Source organism: Tribolium castaneum, chromosome 2, assembly GCF_031307605.1.
Source record: "Tribolium castaneum strain GA2 chromosome 2, icTriCast1.1, whole genome shotgun sequence".
NCBI classification, from domain to species: Eukaryota; Metazoa; Arthropoda; class Insecta; order Coleoptera; family Tenebrionidae; genus Tribolium; species Tribolium castaneum.
The window spans coordinates 3,961,793-3,978,133 of record NC_087395.1 but is presented as its reverse complement, the minus strand read 5'-3'; the positions used below and the strand labels follow the sequence as shown (position 1 = coordinate 3,978,133).

Below are 16,341 nucleotides of genomic sequence, written 5' to 3'. Positions count from 1 at the left end.
ACTTAACTTTGTGGCTTGTTACTACAATTTGTAGCAAGATACAAAAATAAAGTATAACAAAATCAAAACAATATGTCAATAATATTTAATATCATTAGCCAACGAATTTGAAGCTTCTAAACCGTAAAATTTTGATTTTATTTATAAGGCGTTTATTCGGTCGCGACAACAGCAAGTAACAAAGTGAATAAAATTAAACACCACAAGAATAATTGTATAAGAATATGAATAAAACATTACCAGCAAAATCGCTGAAACTTAGTTTTTGCGCTAATATACAAATATAAATATAAAATACAAAACATTTTAGCGAAATTTTTATGTACCGGGTGCTAAAAAACTGGCGCACCAACTCAGTGGTGTGTGGTAGAGAATCGCTTACATATAAAAGTAGAGTATAGAATGTTACTTCTGGGCCAGAACATTTGGCGTCTTAAAAAACATGTTAGAACCTTACAAATTTAGCTGTTTGCCCAAAAGCAAACAACCGAATAGGGCCTAAAACCTCTCAAAAATCATTAATTTTTATCCACTCCAAAAGTTCCCAAATATATGTAGGCCACCAAAAGAAAAACAGGGTAGAATCCTACAAATTTACAGTTTTCCCAAAAGTAACCATCCGAAAAAGATCTAAAAAACTTACAAAATGCCTTGATTTTAGACACCCCAAAAATAGCTCTTCATTTCTGGACCAAGTCAATTGGCGCATGCGAAAATCAATTAAAATTACCTCAAAACTGCTCTAAAACCATTGTCAAATCTCCAAATTTCACACACCTCAAAACAGCTTTGATCATTTCTGGACCAAGCCTATTGGCGCAAGGAAAAATCAATAAATAACAACTTAAAGCGACTTAAAAAACAAGGCAAAATTTACAAATTTAGCTGTTTGCCCAAAAGAAAACAACTGAATAGGGCCTAAAACCTCTCAAAAATCATTAATTTTTATCCACCCTAACAGTTCCCAAAAATGTGTAGACCACCAAAGATTGGGCACACGAAAAAACCGTTAATCTCCCAAAATCATGTAAAATTATCTCACGAGCACTCTAAAAAACTTACAACATACCGTGTTTTTAGACACTCCAAAATGGCTTTTTATTTCTGGACCAGACCAATTGGCGCATGCAAAAAAAAAGAGAAAAACAACACCAAATCAAAGAGCATAATTTTTTATGCTCCCAAAAAATACTCGAAACTCAATAGACCACCAGAAAAAGGGCACACGGGAAAATCATCCAAAATCAAACAAAATTACATTAAAAGCACCCAAAAAACCTTACAATCCGATCTATTCTTACAGCATCTCCTCTTTCACGACAGCTTATACCGTTTATAGGTATGTGTTTATCGAGGAGAATCATCGGCACGACCATCAATCCTGAATTCGTCTTCGACTCATGAGCCTTTGGCGAATCAACAGGACAGGTCATTGTTGTTCGATATTACTGTAAGTCATGAATAGATGGAAGAGTCCTAAAACCGAGAAATGTTTTGAGAATATTTGGCAGCACTCAGTTGCCCGTCAATCTCTATGGCCACTCGAGATCCCACCAGTTCAGATTTAAGAACAACTGCATTCTCAATAAAAAAGGCGGCGATAGGAATCGAACTCAAAACCTTGTAATTATCTATCTAACTCTTTACTAACTGAGCTATTTAGCTATTATAATACATATAATTATAATACAGTAATACATCAAATTGCGCAATATTACGAAATTAAAAAAAACTTGGATTCGCAATAATTCGAACCAGAGACCCTGGATTGAACGCGAATATCTTACCAACATAATGGATATAATGGACGTTAAAGCATTAAGTCCTTTTAGAGCTTTTTGTTAATTAATTAAATATCTCTTTGTTAATATGCTCGATCATATACAACAAAAGTCGTACCAATTCTATACTTTTTTCTTTAACTTCTCTGAGATACTTTTTTAATAGTTTTCATTATTTGCTTGTTGTAAGTCTTATTTAAGGATGGTCTTCATTTTTCAAGACCTTTATTTTAAACTTAACTCATCATCTTCGTCTTCGCCTCAAAGAAACTTACTTACCTTGTCTCACCTTAAAACTTTCTTCGCTTTATAAAACTCAATATTTTTCTATTTTAGCTTGTTTGTAGACAAAGTAGTTCTTGTCACATTAACTAATTTCTCTGTTTTGGTTCTGAAATTGTATTCAGACAGCTTTTTTTAAGCTTAATCTCTCACTATTTTCAACTCTTTCATCTTTTTTCTTCACTTTATAAAATTTTCTCAAACGTTTCCTTTAACTTCTTCTGTTTTTTTTTGCCTTCTTCTTCATTTCCGAAAACTTTCTTAAGCTTAACTCTTTAAGTACGTTACATTTTCTTCTTTAGGTTTTATAAATATGGCGTTTTTGGATTTTGTTTTTTTTAATGCTTATTCTATTTCAATTATTACATTTTCAGCGTTTTCAAAAAATTTTCATTTGCCAAAATTACTAAAACTTTTAAGATTGTGCATTTCCCTCTTGACCTTCTCTGAAATCTTACCTTTGTGAAAACTTTTCTTGATTTTGTTTGTTTATTACTTCTGAAGCTGTGATTAAAACGATCCATAAATTAATAACCGCTCATAAAAATAATGTTAGGTAAAATTGTTTTGTGACTTTGGCTGTTTTCGCTCTCAGTAGATGCAAAACATACGTTGAAATTTTTGCAACTATTTTAATATATTTTTTTTATGCACAGGAAGCCAACACCACTTTCCGAATGCTCCAAACGAGTCGACTCGAAGACTCAAAATCTTGCCCAAAAAACTCGGTAGTTGCATCGAGCGTGCGAGGCCTTATTACAAAGCATTAGAGATAGCGAAAAAGGCACAACAAGAGTGCCAGAAAGCTGCTGTTCAATTCCAGAGAGCTAATGGTGACTTTTTTTGGTTTGTTTTCGTGTGGAGATGTTTATTTTTGGTTGTAGAAATTCATGCAGCAGCGAAGGAAACTGTAGCTTTGGCTGAACAAAGATTTTTGAGTAATCAACACGAGTGGCAGTTTGATAATGCCTGGCAGGAGATGCTCAATCATGCCACAATCAAAGTGAATTTTTTTAAATTTATTGTATCATTATTTTTGTATTATTGTACAATTGTACATGTTCTAACTTCATCGTGTGAAGGTTACGCTCTATGGTTGAGGGGGTTTAGAGTTCAATGTGAAGCATTGACCAAAAACGGCTGCATAATTTTTGAGAGGTTTTAGGCCCTATTCGGTTGTTTGCATTTGGACAAACAGCTAAATTTGTAAAATTTTTCCTTGTTTTTTAAGACGCCAAATGTCCTGGTCCAGAAATAAAAAGTCATTTTGGGGGCTTAAAAACAAGGCATTTTGTAGGTTTTTTAGATCTTTTTCGGATGTTTACTTTTAGAAAAACATCAAATTTGTAGAATTCTACCCTGTTTTTTCATGTGCCCAATTTTTGGTGGTCTACACATATTTGGATACTTTTGGGGTGAATAAAAATTAATGATTTTTGAGAGGTTTTAGGCGCTATTCGGTTGTTTTCTTTTGGGCGAACAGCTAAATTTGTAAGGTTCTAACTTCTTTTTTAAGACGCCAAATGTTCTGGCCCAGAAGTAACATTTTATACTCTACTTATAAATTTAAAAATTATAGTAAAAAAATTCTTGGCGAATTTCAAATAAGTAAATAATATGTGGCAACGTTGTCTACTAATAGTCGAGATTGCAACAGAATTTGAACACTAAAAATAAATTAATTTTGAAATTTCCTAGGAAATAATTCCCAATTTTAGCACATCTACAAGTCGTGATTTTTTGTAGTAATGAAACCTATGGATTTTAACAAAACAAGTTTTAGCTTCAGATTTTTTGCTTTTCAACAACTTGTTTTTCTAAAAATACATATTTAAAATAAAGTCAAATAGCGTATTGTTGATAATACACACAAAAAGATAAAAAAAGTTGCTATGTGTAGTTTTTTTTAGATTTCAATACAAAGTACCAGACAATCTCTTGAGTGGTGATAAAGGACATCAAAAGTTTCTATGTCAAAAAAACTCTTTGATTCTCTTTCCACTAGAAATAACTTTGCATTTATGTTAAATTTTTGCCACTTCAGATTATATTTTTTTAACTTTTGTTAGCGGAAACAACGGATCTTGCAACATTAGCCAAATTACCTGTTGAAAAAAATCAACAATTAACGTCTTTTATATTTCTCAGATATTTAAATGACTTTTGTAGTCGGAAACAGTTGATAACATGATAAAATATACTTACAAAAATAATAAAAATTAAAAAAATTAAATTAATAAAAATCTATTTTTATATTTTCTTTTATTTTCAGGTTTCTATATTTTGTAACACATACAAAGAGAGATTTGCCCTTCCGACCTGTAGTGACCATGTCGTTGGTAATATGTACATGAAAAATAAAAATCTTAATTCTTAAAAAAAACAAATTTGACATCTTTCCAGAGCAAGATTTTTTACCTTTTTGACAAGTACTAACTAGAAGTGGCACATTGCGGAAATTATATATGAAAAAAAAATGATTAAAATTAATAAAAAAATCAAATCTTTCAACCTTATTTCAGCGTTAGAATCTTGACCTATAGTAACGAGAGGTGTACTGTCGACAAGAAATTCATAAAACTTAAAAAAGCTTTTACTTTTACGAAATTCTTTTTAAAATCCTATATTTTTACCTACAAAACACTTTAGAAAACTAAAAACTTTTAACATTTCAATGTTTACTTTGAAGGTTTCTTGGTCTGTTTTTATTAAAATATCACAAAAAGTCAAAGTTTAGTTTACAAAACCTGCTATAACATAAAAAATGGTAGAAATAACATCACTTGTGAACAAATTTTGTTTTTTTTGCATACTTATTTTTGACGAGAATTGCTTAAATATCTAATAAAAATAGAGTTAAATTTAGTAAAGCAATCAAGAGAACACCTGTATTTTGATTTATTTTCGTGGTTTATATATTTATGTTCAAATTCTAGAAAAATGTATTTTCGTAGTGTTTTAAATATCCTCAAAATGGTATATCACTAATGTGGTAAGTGATAACTGATAACACATACAAAAAATTAAAAAAATCTACATTTATAAAAAATCAGATTTTCCCACCTTTTTCTATAACTATATAGATTTTTCGTTTGAATGTTTTTTACACTTGTAGTAACAAGAAAATGGCAAATGGTTGATAAATGATATTGATAACACGAAAAAAATCCTCAAAATTCTTAAAAAGTCAAACTTCGGAAATAATTTCCAACCCACTTGCAGAACTATATTTTTCAGACTTATTTTGTATAGTCTTCAGTGCCCTTTCGACCTGTACCAATAAGAAAATTAAGGCGTTTTTTCCCATTGTTTAATTTTTGAAATGCAATAAAGAACAAGCAATATTGAACTGGTCCGCTGTGATTGCTAGCATTTGACATTTCCTGTCAAAATAAGTGAGGTTATGTCTGTAAACAAAATGTAAATAAAACGCTCCAAATCAGTAAATTCACCACAAAATCAGTATTATTTCACCTCGGTGATCACCCCACGACTCATTTAAACCAAACCAACGCGAATGTGTATGTCGTCACCACGCGTCCCCCCATTTATGGCATCGCATTAAAATTCTGGTGACAAAATGTGTGAGTAGATAAGGAAACAATGTAATCAGAAGAACAACAGTAAGTGTCCCACAATGCATGTCATCAACTATTTCATAATATATTGGAAACCATTGGCTTGGTCTCTGCTCCTCTTACTCGTGACATGTTTGAGCCAGTTTTTCACGTTGCCCATAAGTGGTCTTTATTTGCTGGGCTATGTCGTAACAGTCGCAATATCGACAACTTGGGTGAGCTTTGTGACAGTACAGAATTTTTTGCACCAGAACAAACCGCTAAATTTGGCAAAACTCCTCAATTTTAAAGTAAAACAATTTGACGATCATTTCAACAATGCGGCCTCAATCAAGCAACTAACTTTAGATATCGACAAGTATTTTATCGAAAAGTGGTTTGTTTACATCAGTAAAGACCCGACTTTCAGTGATGAGAGTCGGGTCATTCTCGAGGAGATCCTCCGGAAAATTATCAATGTCCAGTTGAATCTTGATAACGAAGTGATCGTTCAAGGGGTTCTCAATTTGTATTTGAAACACTTGAAAGAGTTTCGGCGGAGTTTGAAACGCAGGGATAAATATTCGGGGAAGATCAGCGATCTGTACAGATACTCACACATGTGCAGTGCTTCAAAGAAAGCAAAAAGTTATTTCATTCATCAGCTCACCATTAATTTATTGAACCATTTCATCAACTGGGAATTGGGAAATTCACTACCGTACCAAGTTCTAGTCTCTATTATTTCAAAAAAAGTCATGACGTACATTTTGAAATTGCTATCGAACCCAGAATTTATAAATTATTACATTTTGAAAAGTTGTGCGCCAGAAAACAAGATACAGGAACTGAACTTGAACAGTTATAATCGAGTCAAAATTACTAAAATTACGGAAAAAGGTGACACCACACCTAGCGATCTAGTCAAGTCAATGAGCAAAACAAACTTGGCCAAAGTTGACACAATTGAGCCTCAGACCAAAGAAATAGTTGAATTTAAAACTGAAGATGTAAAGATTTATGAGCCCAAAAGTTGCAAAACGTGGTACGATTCGTTAGACTTGACTTCAATTCCTTTGGGGCAAGATATACTCGATAGTATCAGTCTGGGAGAGTCGGATAAGGATGTTGATAATACAGGTTTCTGTCAGTTAGTTATTGTGAAGTTTTGTGTTATTCCCCTCCGATTTTAGAATTGGAAAAGGAGGAGGTTTTGTCTCCGATTTCTTCAGCAAAGAATCTTCTTGACGAAATGAAGCAAATGACCAATTTTGAGGGTTTGAAGACTTCCATGAAACCGATAAGTGACGCCACGGCTACTACGATTCATAATATCAAAGATTTTCAAGAAAGTACAGTAAATAATGTTGTTAAGCCTGTGTCACAGGTCACTTCGACTGCATTACACAGAATTGGTGGCTTACACTTACAGGTATTTGTAACTTTTTTTAGCTGAAAACGAGTTTTCAATACTAAAAATAGTTGTTGAAGGCATTGGCGACTTAAAAAGCAACTTTATCTTAAATGTACTGAAAACTCTTATTACAGTAGTGAAAACCATTTCTCTGTATCTACTTTCTAACTCAATTTATTTTGATTTAAAGTTGAAATTATGACGTCCTAACCGTCTATCGAGCATTTGGTCCAATATTAAGATCAAATGGTTTTTGACTTTTAAGTGACAGAGATAGAGTTTACCAAAACTCACATTTCTCAGATGTTTTCGCGAAGTTCAAAACAAAATTTAGAACACAGAGAAGTTTAGAAAGTAGTTAATGTTTGATTTTGTGGAAATTGTGTGAAAATTGTTCAAATATCTGTAAGGTTTTTGGTGATTGAGAGGGTTTAGTGATAAGAGGATTCTGTGATAAGAGGCGGTTGTAACGTCACGATTTCTTCCTTTAGAAGCGATTATCTCGCTTATTTCTCTCAAAATTTTGAAAAAAACCTACTGGTATAGAATGAACGATATTTTCAATTTCCGTTAAAACATGAAACAGGTAAAATAAGTTGCCAATGCCTTTAATAATACGAGTGCGAGAACACAAGCTTAAAGTTCGAGGACTGTCGTTATGCAACGAGCGTATGCGAGTTGCATACGTAGACATTCGAGATCTTTAAGCGTTTTTGCATAAGTGTTATTCAAATTTTTTTTGTTGGAACGTTTTAATTTAAAACACGTTGCTATGGGAAGCGTGTTTTAAAATAGTGAAAACTATAATTTGAATTAGTTTTTTTAAATAGTGTTTATAATTTAGGATTCAGATATTAAAAAGAATGAGGCTTAAAATGTTACCAATATAAAAAGCAATTTTAGCATAATTTTTGACATTTTATGGATTTTCTAATTTATTTAATTTGACTGTTTTTCGATCAATTTTTTAATAAAAATTTTGCAAAAGCGTTAAAGTTTAGTTGAAAAATTCTAAAAATGAAAAATAACAACTTTTGAACACATTTTTTGTGTCTCAGTTATTTTTGATGAGAATGGCTTTAAAAAACGAGGTAAATTGAATGAAGCAAATGAAATAATACCTATTTGATTTATTCTTGAATTTGGTAGTGTTTTGAGAAGATCTTGGAAAATAAGACGTTTTTGATTTGAAAACGTAGTATCGCGAGTCAAATTGAGGAAGTAGACCAAAGCATAATTAATTTTTAACATCAGTTTATCGAATTATTAAGGAAAAAAATTCAAATTATACATCAAAAACTTTATTAACTTCTGAGATAGGGCTTAATTAGGTGAACCTTCAGCTTCATTTTAGCTTTTTTTCTGTGGGATATTTGCATTTCAGGTGTGAAAGTAAGTTTGACTGCTTGAAAAGGCGATAATTTAAGTAATAATCTAGTTTATCTGGTGATTTTTTTTGAGTTTTGTTTTTCAGCGTCATTCCTAAGAAATCTAGTTTATTAAGTAGTAAAACACGTGTTTAACATGAATTTTGGCTTTTTTACAAAGTATTGGCAGTTTTGGCTGAAAACTATGTTCATTCGCTCGAAAATGCAAATTATTCACTTAATTTGGTATTTTTTAACCGATATTTTATTAAAACCTCACAAAACGTACGATTTTAGTCCAAATTTTTTTTACAAACGTAAAGAGGATAAAAATAATACGAATTTTTGTGTTACTTAAAGAGGTAAATTATGTGAAACAAACAAAATAACACGAATTTTGGTGTATTTTTGTGATATCTTGAAATGTTTTTGGAAGATCTTCAAGATAAGCGAAATTTAAAAAAGATTTTACTTTTGAAACGTATTTAAACATCTAACAAATTAACGCACATTTAACATCATCTTTTGCTTAATTGCTGATCTCTCGACTTTTTTAAATAAAATTTTACTAAATAATCACGTTTTGGACAGTTAAAACTAAAGATTTTTCGGTCTATTTTTACCAGAATCTTTAAAAAAACTAAGATTTTAATTAAAAAACATACATAACGGCTTCAAAAAGGTAAAAATTACTCCACTTTAGCGAAAGTTACAATAAAAATAAATATCTTTTTTCACAAAAACGTGCTTACATAAAAAAAATAAATATTTACACTAAACTGGCCTAAACTTTCAGCTTGTTTTAAACAAAGTTAATTGCGTTTCGGACTGAAAAACGAGCTCAAACGCATAAAAAAGTAAAAACTAAATAAATTCATACTTGCATAGCGTGTATAAACACTCAAAAGACACATTTAAAATCATTTTTGTGTTATTTTTGAAACTTTCGTTATATCTTTAATAAAATTTTGCTAAATAAGGGTCAGTTTAATAATCGAAATAAAGGGACTTTAAAGTCAATGTTGATTTAGAATGTGAATTTTTGTCAACAAATTTATATAAACAACTTTTAATTAATGCTCCTTTAAATCTGATTATGAAACTGACCCTAAGTTCGTTTTTGGCTGAAAAACAATATATAAAAACCTAGTATTCTAGTTTAATAACCATATTATTTCCACAACTGGCGAAAAACAAGCTCACACGTTCGAAAAAAGCAGTTACATACGTAAATTAACAACTTAATTTGGTCATTTTTCGGTTTGTTTTTATCAAAATCTTAAAAATTCTAAAGTTTTAAGACGTAAATACTAGGTAAAAATAATATTAGTTTCGACTCAACTTTGCTAGTTTCTCGGCTTATTTTTTAAAAAATTTTTGCCTAAAAACGAGCTAAATTGAATGAAACAGGCTTGTTTTGAACAAAGTTTTGCGAAGTAATTGCGTTTCTAGCTGAAAACGAACTAAAAACCCGAAAAAGCAAAAGTAAAAATATCAATATTATTACGTGTGACTTGGTGATTTTTTCAAAATCTTGCAAGAGAATTGTTGTTCAGAAACGTACTTCAGCGCTAGAAAAAGGCAAAAAATAACATTACTTTTGACTAAATTTTGTGATTTTTCTTTTTATTTATGACGAAATATTGTTTAAAAATGGACTAATAAGTTGAGTGAAGAATCGAGAGTAATTTGGTAAATTTTCAGCTAATTTCACTGAAATCTATCGCTCAAAAAACGCATTTTTAGCCCAATTCGATAAGTTTTCGGCTTGTTTTAAATTATATTTTGTACTGAAAAATGAGCTCATCAATTGCTGTTTCGAGGTCAGTTTTTTATTAAAAAAAAGTTCTTCAACACTTAAAAAATACTCAGGTTTTTGATATTATTTTGTAAAGTAGTTGAGTTTTTGGCTAAAAAAACAATCTCAAACACTTGAAAAAGGCGAAAATGTGGTTAATTTGGTGGTTTTTACGTATGTGTTCATTAAGTTTAAAAGTTTAAAATGTGATTATAGCATGAAAAATGTAAAAGTAACTCAACTTTTGGACACATTATATGATGTGTTCTGGCTTATTTATGACAAAATTTTGATTAAAAATTAGTCCACTTGAAAAAAGTTAGTTTTTTTTTTGTAAATATGCTCACTCTTAAAAAAGACATATGTAAAACTAATTTAAGTTTTAATTTATGAAATTCCGGTTCCTTACTTACGAATTCTGTGAAATAAATGCGTTTCGGACTGAAAAACGAGCAATGTAATTATTCTTCCAATTAAATTTTAAACTTCTTCGGCTTATTTATTACGAAACTAAGCTAAACCGAATCATTTTTTTTTTGAAAAAAAAATGTTTTTATCATTTTGTTCTAAGGACGAGGCTGCAGGAGTCGTTGAAGGAATTTTGGATTTTGGTAGAACCCGAATACGTAAAGGTCTTCGTCTTACCGGCCTTCAAGACAGCCCCCCTGAGGAGCCCATAAAACCCCCAAAAAAGCAAATTGTCAAAATGGACAAAATCGATGACTTTGAAACAACTTGGATCAATCCAGTACAAGAGGAACAAGTCATTATTGCCAACACAAGTAATTGAATTTTTCACAATTTTGCATAATTTCAGCCAAAACCTGAAACTGTAACCAAAGTCCCTTCGATACAAACTCACGAAGAAATAAGTCCAGAACCTGAATATGAAGAAGCCGCTGATTTAGCAACAAGTATCGCAAAATTGCGATCATTGCTCGAGCAAAAGTCATCTGAATCGAGTTTATCGACACCTGCCGTCAGTCCGATGTAAGTATTTTTATTTTTTTCTATGTTTGTTTGAATTTGAAAATTTTGGATTTAGGCCACAGGACGATATTTCTAATAAAATTTTGCTAGAAGACGGTGACGAGACCGACGGTGTAATGCCGAGTTTTTATAAATTTTGTGCAAAAACTGCAACTGGGGTCATACATAATACGTTAAATACGATCAAAACGGCTCTTCCGGGAAATGTGGCAGAGTGTGACAGATATGATGGGCTGGAGAAGTGGCTGTTTGTTGAGGCGAACACGACGGTGAGTTGTTTGCGAATTTTGTCCGATTTTTCACAGATTTTGTTTAAAGAAGCCCCTAAAATAGATTAAATTTACATTTAATTCGCTTAAGAAAAAACTATTTTTAACGTTTGTGTGATCAATTATTTGTCCACACATGGTAAAATTTATTTGGAAATAGCTCAAATTTGTCTAAAAACTATTTTTTTATTAATAAGGAATAAATTTTGGAAAACAGCGATTTTTCCGTTTTTTTTTGAAATATGTTGTCTTTTTTGCATTCATTTAACTAAAATACGTTGATTTAATTATTTTTTTTAAATCTTCAAAATCGATCGGAAATTGTGTATTTTTTAAAACCGACGATCTCTCAGTAAACGACCTTGATTTAGATCGGTGTTGTGTTTCAAATGAGTGAACTTGCTTGATAATAGTAGAAATTTGGTCACAAGTCGACGATTTTTGCGAGCATTTTATTGAAATAACATGAATTTTCATCAGTTTTTTAGTTATAAATGATCAAAGTCGTTTCGAATTGTCTTAAATTTGAGAAAGAAAAAACGATTTTGGCGTTTTTTTCACTGATGTACATCGGCTTTGTGCTTAAATAGTAGCAAATTCGCTTGGAAATAATTCTTGCGTTCGTTTCACTGAAATACATGTTTTTTTATTAAAGATGAACAAAATTGGTTTGAAATAGCTCATAATACACCAAAAACGATGTTTGCGTTCGTTTTCTGGAATAATACATTTATTTAATCGATTTTATGCCTAAAAACAAGCACATTCTCTTTAAAATAGGCTCACGTTTGATGTAAAAACGACAATTTTGTGGTTTTTCTTCTTATTTATAACGAAATATTAAAAAAATGGACTAATAAGTTGATTTAAGAATTGAGAGTAATTTCGTAAATTTATCAAAAAAAAGCGTATATTAACTCAAAAAACGCATTTTTAACCTGATTTGATAAACTTTCGGCTCGTTTTAAATTAAATTTTGGATTGAAAAACGAGCTCAATTGCTGTTTTGAGGTCTGTATTTTATTACAATTTCGAAAAAATACGTTTTTTATTGAAGAAAAAAACGTGCTTAGACACTAAAAGGACACAATTTACAAGATTTTTGATATTTTATTTTGTGAAGTAGTTGAGTTTTTGGCTGACAGAACAATCTCAAACACTTGAAAAAGACAAAAATGTAGATTATTATTGACTTTAGTTTGGTGGTTTTTGCGTATGTGTTCATAAAAACACTAAAATTCTAGTTTAAAAAATTTAAAATGTGATATAGCATGAAAAATGTAAAAATAACTCAACCTTTGGACACATTATATAATGTGTTCTGGCTTATTTATGACGAAATTTTGACTAAAAATTAGTCCAGTTGAGAGGAATAGGTATCATCAATTTCGATCTAATTTTAGCGAAATTTTTGGACAACTTAGTTTTTTCTTTGGAAACATGCTCACACTCAACAAAGACAAATATGTAAAACTAGTTCAAGCCTTGATTTATAAAATTTTCGGTTTGCTACCTACTAATTTTGTAAAATAAATGCGTTCGTTTTCTAGAATAATACCTATATTTAATCGATTTTATGCTTAAAAACAACCACATTCTCTTTAAAGTAGGCTCACGTTTAATGTAAAAACGACAGTTTTTGCGTTTGAAATACGTTGATCTACATTTGTTTGTAAATGTCAGGTTTTGTTTGCAGAAAAACGAGGATTTTTTCACTCTTCACTGAAATCGTTGATTTAAATAGATTTTTTTCTTCAAAACGATTAAAATTATTTTGTTACTTTTTTGGGTGATTTTTTTTAAAACGGTTGAAAATACGTTCAGAGAGTTTTGGATTCACTTTGCTAAAATAAAAAAACATTGGTTTTCTTTTCGAAACCTAAGAAATTTGCTTGGAGATAGCTCAAGTTTAACCTGGATTACTCTTTTAACGTTGGTTTTATTGAAAAACGTTTTTTTTACACTATTATTTCGGTACGCATTCGCTTGAACGTAAGTCATTGATTTACATCGTTTTTTTTTCTTAAAAATGTTTCAAATGTTTTTGCCCAAAAACGATTTTTGCAAGTTTTTTTTTCACTGAACTATATTGGTGTTAATATACATCGGATTAAAAACGCTTGGAAGTACCTTAGATTTGCTATAAAACTGTGTTTACTTTTTGCGTAAAAATTCGCTGAAAAATAGCTCAATTTTGCATTCGTAGACAAGGAAAAGCATTTTCATATTTTTTCCTTAAAAACGGTCAAAAACGCTTGAAACCATCTCAGATTTGGTCAAAAATGGCAATTTCTGCGTCTGTTTCACATACGTTGATGTATGTAAGTACATCTGTTTTTTTTTCCTAAAATTTGGTTGGAGATCGTGCATATTTAATCTAAAAACGGCTTTTTTACCGAAATACTTACATTATTTACGGTTGTGCTTAAAAACGAACAAAGTGGTTTAGAAACAACTCAAAATTAACCTGAAAATGACAATTTTTGCGTTCGTTGTACTGAAACACTCGCTTAGAAATAAACTCAATTTAGCCTAAAAACGACGATTTTTGCATAAGTGTCTTGCTTTTAAAAGCGTGAATGCATTTGAAAACAGTTAAATTTTATTATTTCGGACATAAAACGACTCTTGTTTCCTTGTAATAAAAATTACCAAAATAGGTTAAACAAACTCAAATTTGATTTAAAAAACGATAGTTGCATGCGGCCGGGTGATTTGAAAATGTCATGTCAATAAACCCCAGCACTTGGGATCGGTAGGTACTCCAACCGTAACCATCAGTGGCAATAAACTATATTTAGTCGTAAACTTGAGGACACGAAATAATTTTAGTTTTCAACTTGAATACAATTACTTAAAATAAGATTTCATTTGATATTTTTAGTAAATTTCAAAGTCATTATGTTGACGAAATCCGTAATCAATGCAACTAATAATAAAGCTGATTCCAATTACAATTGTCATTTAATTCGTATTGAGAATAAGATTAATCAAAAATGGAAATTTTATTGTTATTTGTTTATTCCAACAGTTGACTCGAATACAGTTGCTTAAAAAATCTGATGTTTCTAGTAAATTTAACCGTCGAAACCTTTGGCCGATGAAACCAATTTCAATAAAGATATTGTTTAATTCGCGTTGCTAAATAAATTTGTTCTCCCTATGATATTCAGCGAAAACTAATTGCATCCCTTTTTGTAACAAAAATCTAAACACGATTACCAAAGTGACAAAAATTTCTGATAAAAATTTGCAAAAAAAAACATAGTTTTGTTTTTAACTGGAGCCATCTTTTCTTTTGATATATTCTATTTGTTGTTAAAGAAATAGTAATAATCATTGAACAAATATCAAAATAGGTAGAATTCTTAAAACGCATAATTCACAAATAGGCCTTTAGAGGCAATCAATTTTTTTTTAATTCATTAATTAATTTTTTTTATTTCGAAACCAACTTTATTTCACATTTAGAATTAAACGACACCTTCATTAGAATCGGAAAAGGGAATAGAATTATTGGATTAACGGGTTTATTAACATAGTAATTTTTAAAATTACTAAGAACATTATAAAACTAAATCTTATTTTAAGCATTTGGATTCAAACTGAAAAGTAAAATTATTTTGTGTACCCATGTTTAGTTTATTGCCACAGATGTTTGCGGTCCGAGTACCTACCGATCCCAAACCGGGGTTTATTGGCATGACATTTTCAAATCACCCTACTGTACCTTTTACATCGATTTCTTGCACAGAAATATGTAGAAACAAAGAGTCAGTTAATTTTTTTGCTAAATTTGAAATTGTTTGCTGGATACGCTGTTTTTTTAATTGATGGCAGTAATTATTATATAGTAATTATTATATTTTTTGTTTGTTTTAAAATGAAGTAATTTATTTATCTTCTTCTTTAAGGATTGCGATTTGTACGAACGTATGACTAAACTTCTCGGCGAAAGGAAAGTTTTCTGCACAGTAGACACGGCCTATGAAGCTCTCGATTCCTTAGAATCTCTCCAACAAACCGACAAACTTCGTCAATCTAATATCCAATTCGACGATGAACTCGACGATTTTGAAGTCAAATTACCGATTACTAAAACCCTGTTTGACATTTTATGCGAACTTTTAGCAGACAACAAAGAAACGTCTCTGACCCAGGAACCAGTCATCAAATCTATTTTATTACTTTTTGGAAATTATATTGAAGAAACTGTTGTAACACAAGCTAACTATTATCTACGTTATTGTTGTGCTAACGCTAAAATACCTTCAGAGGGTAAAATTGAGACGCTTTCTATGGAACTGGAAGAGTTTGTTACAGTTGTTTTGAGCGGTATTCCAAGTAAGTTTATTAACAATAGTTTTTGTTGTGGTTAAAATATATTTAATTTTAGATTCTTTTAAATGTCTAGTAGGGGAAAATACAGTAAAAGATGTTATAAATTTGTTGGTTTCTTCCTTGCAAATCGAGAAGATCAATCAGGACATCATGTTGCAAGTTTTTGAAATACTTTGCATGAAATTAATGGAAGGGAGTAAACAGCTATCGCCGATGATTTCAGCTTAATTGTATTAATGTTGTTACGCTTTGAATAGATTTTATGTCAATGTTTAACAAATGTAGAAAATAAAAAGACACGTTTTATTACACGAATTTATTAACCTTATTTCCCTTGAAACAAAACCTTTCCTGTCCAAAAAAAACATTAATCGAAATATTTACAGTCTGACGCGCGGAGGGTTTTAAATTCTTAAGGCTATAATAAATAAATGTCACATCTCTGTTTCAGCGCAAAACATACTTATCAAAATTTTTTAAATAACAATTATTTGGGAGCTTTTGGTTTTGTTTTCTGAAATTTCTAATAGCTTTGGAGTTGA

General features: G+C 30.7%; 1 protein-coding gene across 1 annotated transcript; it reads left to right on the top strand.

Moving 5' to 3' along the window:
• The first annotated feature begins 5,419 nt into the window (after nucleotides 1–5,419).
• LOC103314394 (hypothetical protein) lies at nucleotides 5,420–16,114 on the top strand. Its single transcript, XM_008200371.3, has 7 exons — nucleotides 5,420–6,760; nucleotides 6,814–7,052; nucleotides 10,771–10,962; nucleotides 11,017–11,189; nucleotides 11,245–11,458; nucleotides 15,373–15,802; nucleotides 15,855–16,114. The coding sequence occupies exons 1-7, from the start codon at nucleotides 5,701–5,703 to the stop codon at nucleotides 16,025–16,027; spliced, it is 2,481 nt and encodes an 826-aa protein (XP_008198593.1). The 5' UTR covers nucleotides 5,420–5,700; the 3' UTR covers nucleotides 16,028–16,114.
• The last annotated feature ends 227 nt before the right edge of the window (nucleotides 16,115–16,341 follow it).

Coding starts and splice junctions, on each gene's coding strand:
- LOC103314394 (XM_008200371.3), top strand. CDS start 5,701: ATGCATGTCATCAACTATTTCATAATATATTGGAAACCATTGGCTTGG. Junction 6,761..6,813: donor TAAGGATGTTGATAATACAG/GTTTCTGTCAGT, acceptor CTCCGATTTTAG/AATTGGAAAAGGAGGAGGTT. Junction 11,459..15,372: donor TTGTTGAGGCGAACACGACG/GTGAGTTGTTTG, acceptor TTCTTCTTTAAG/GATTGCGATTTGTACGAACG.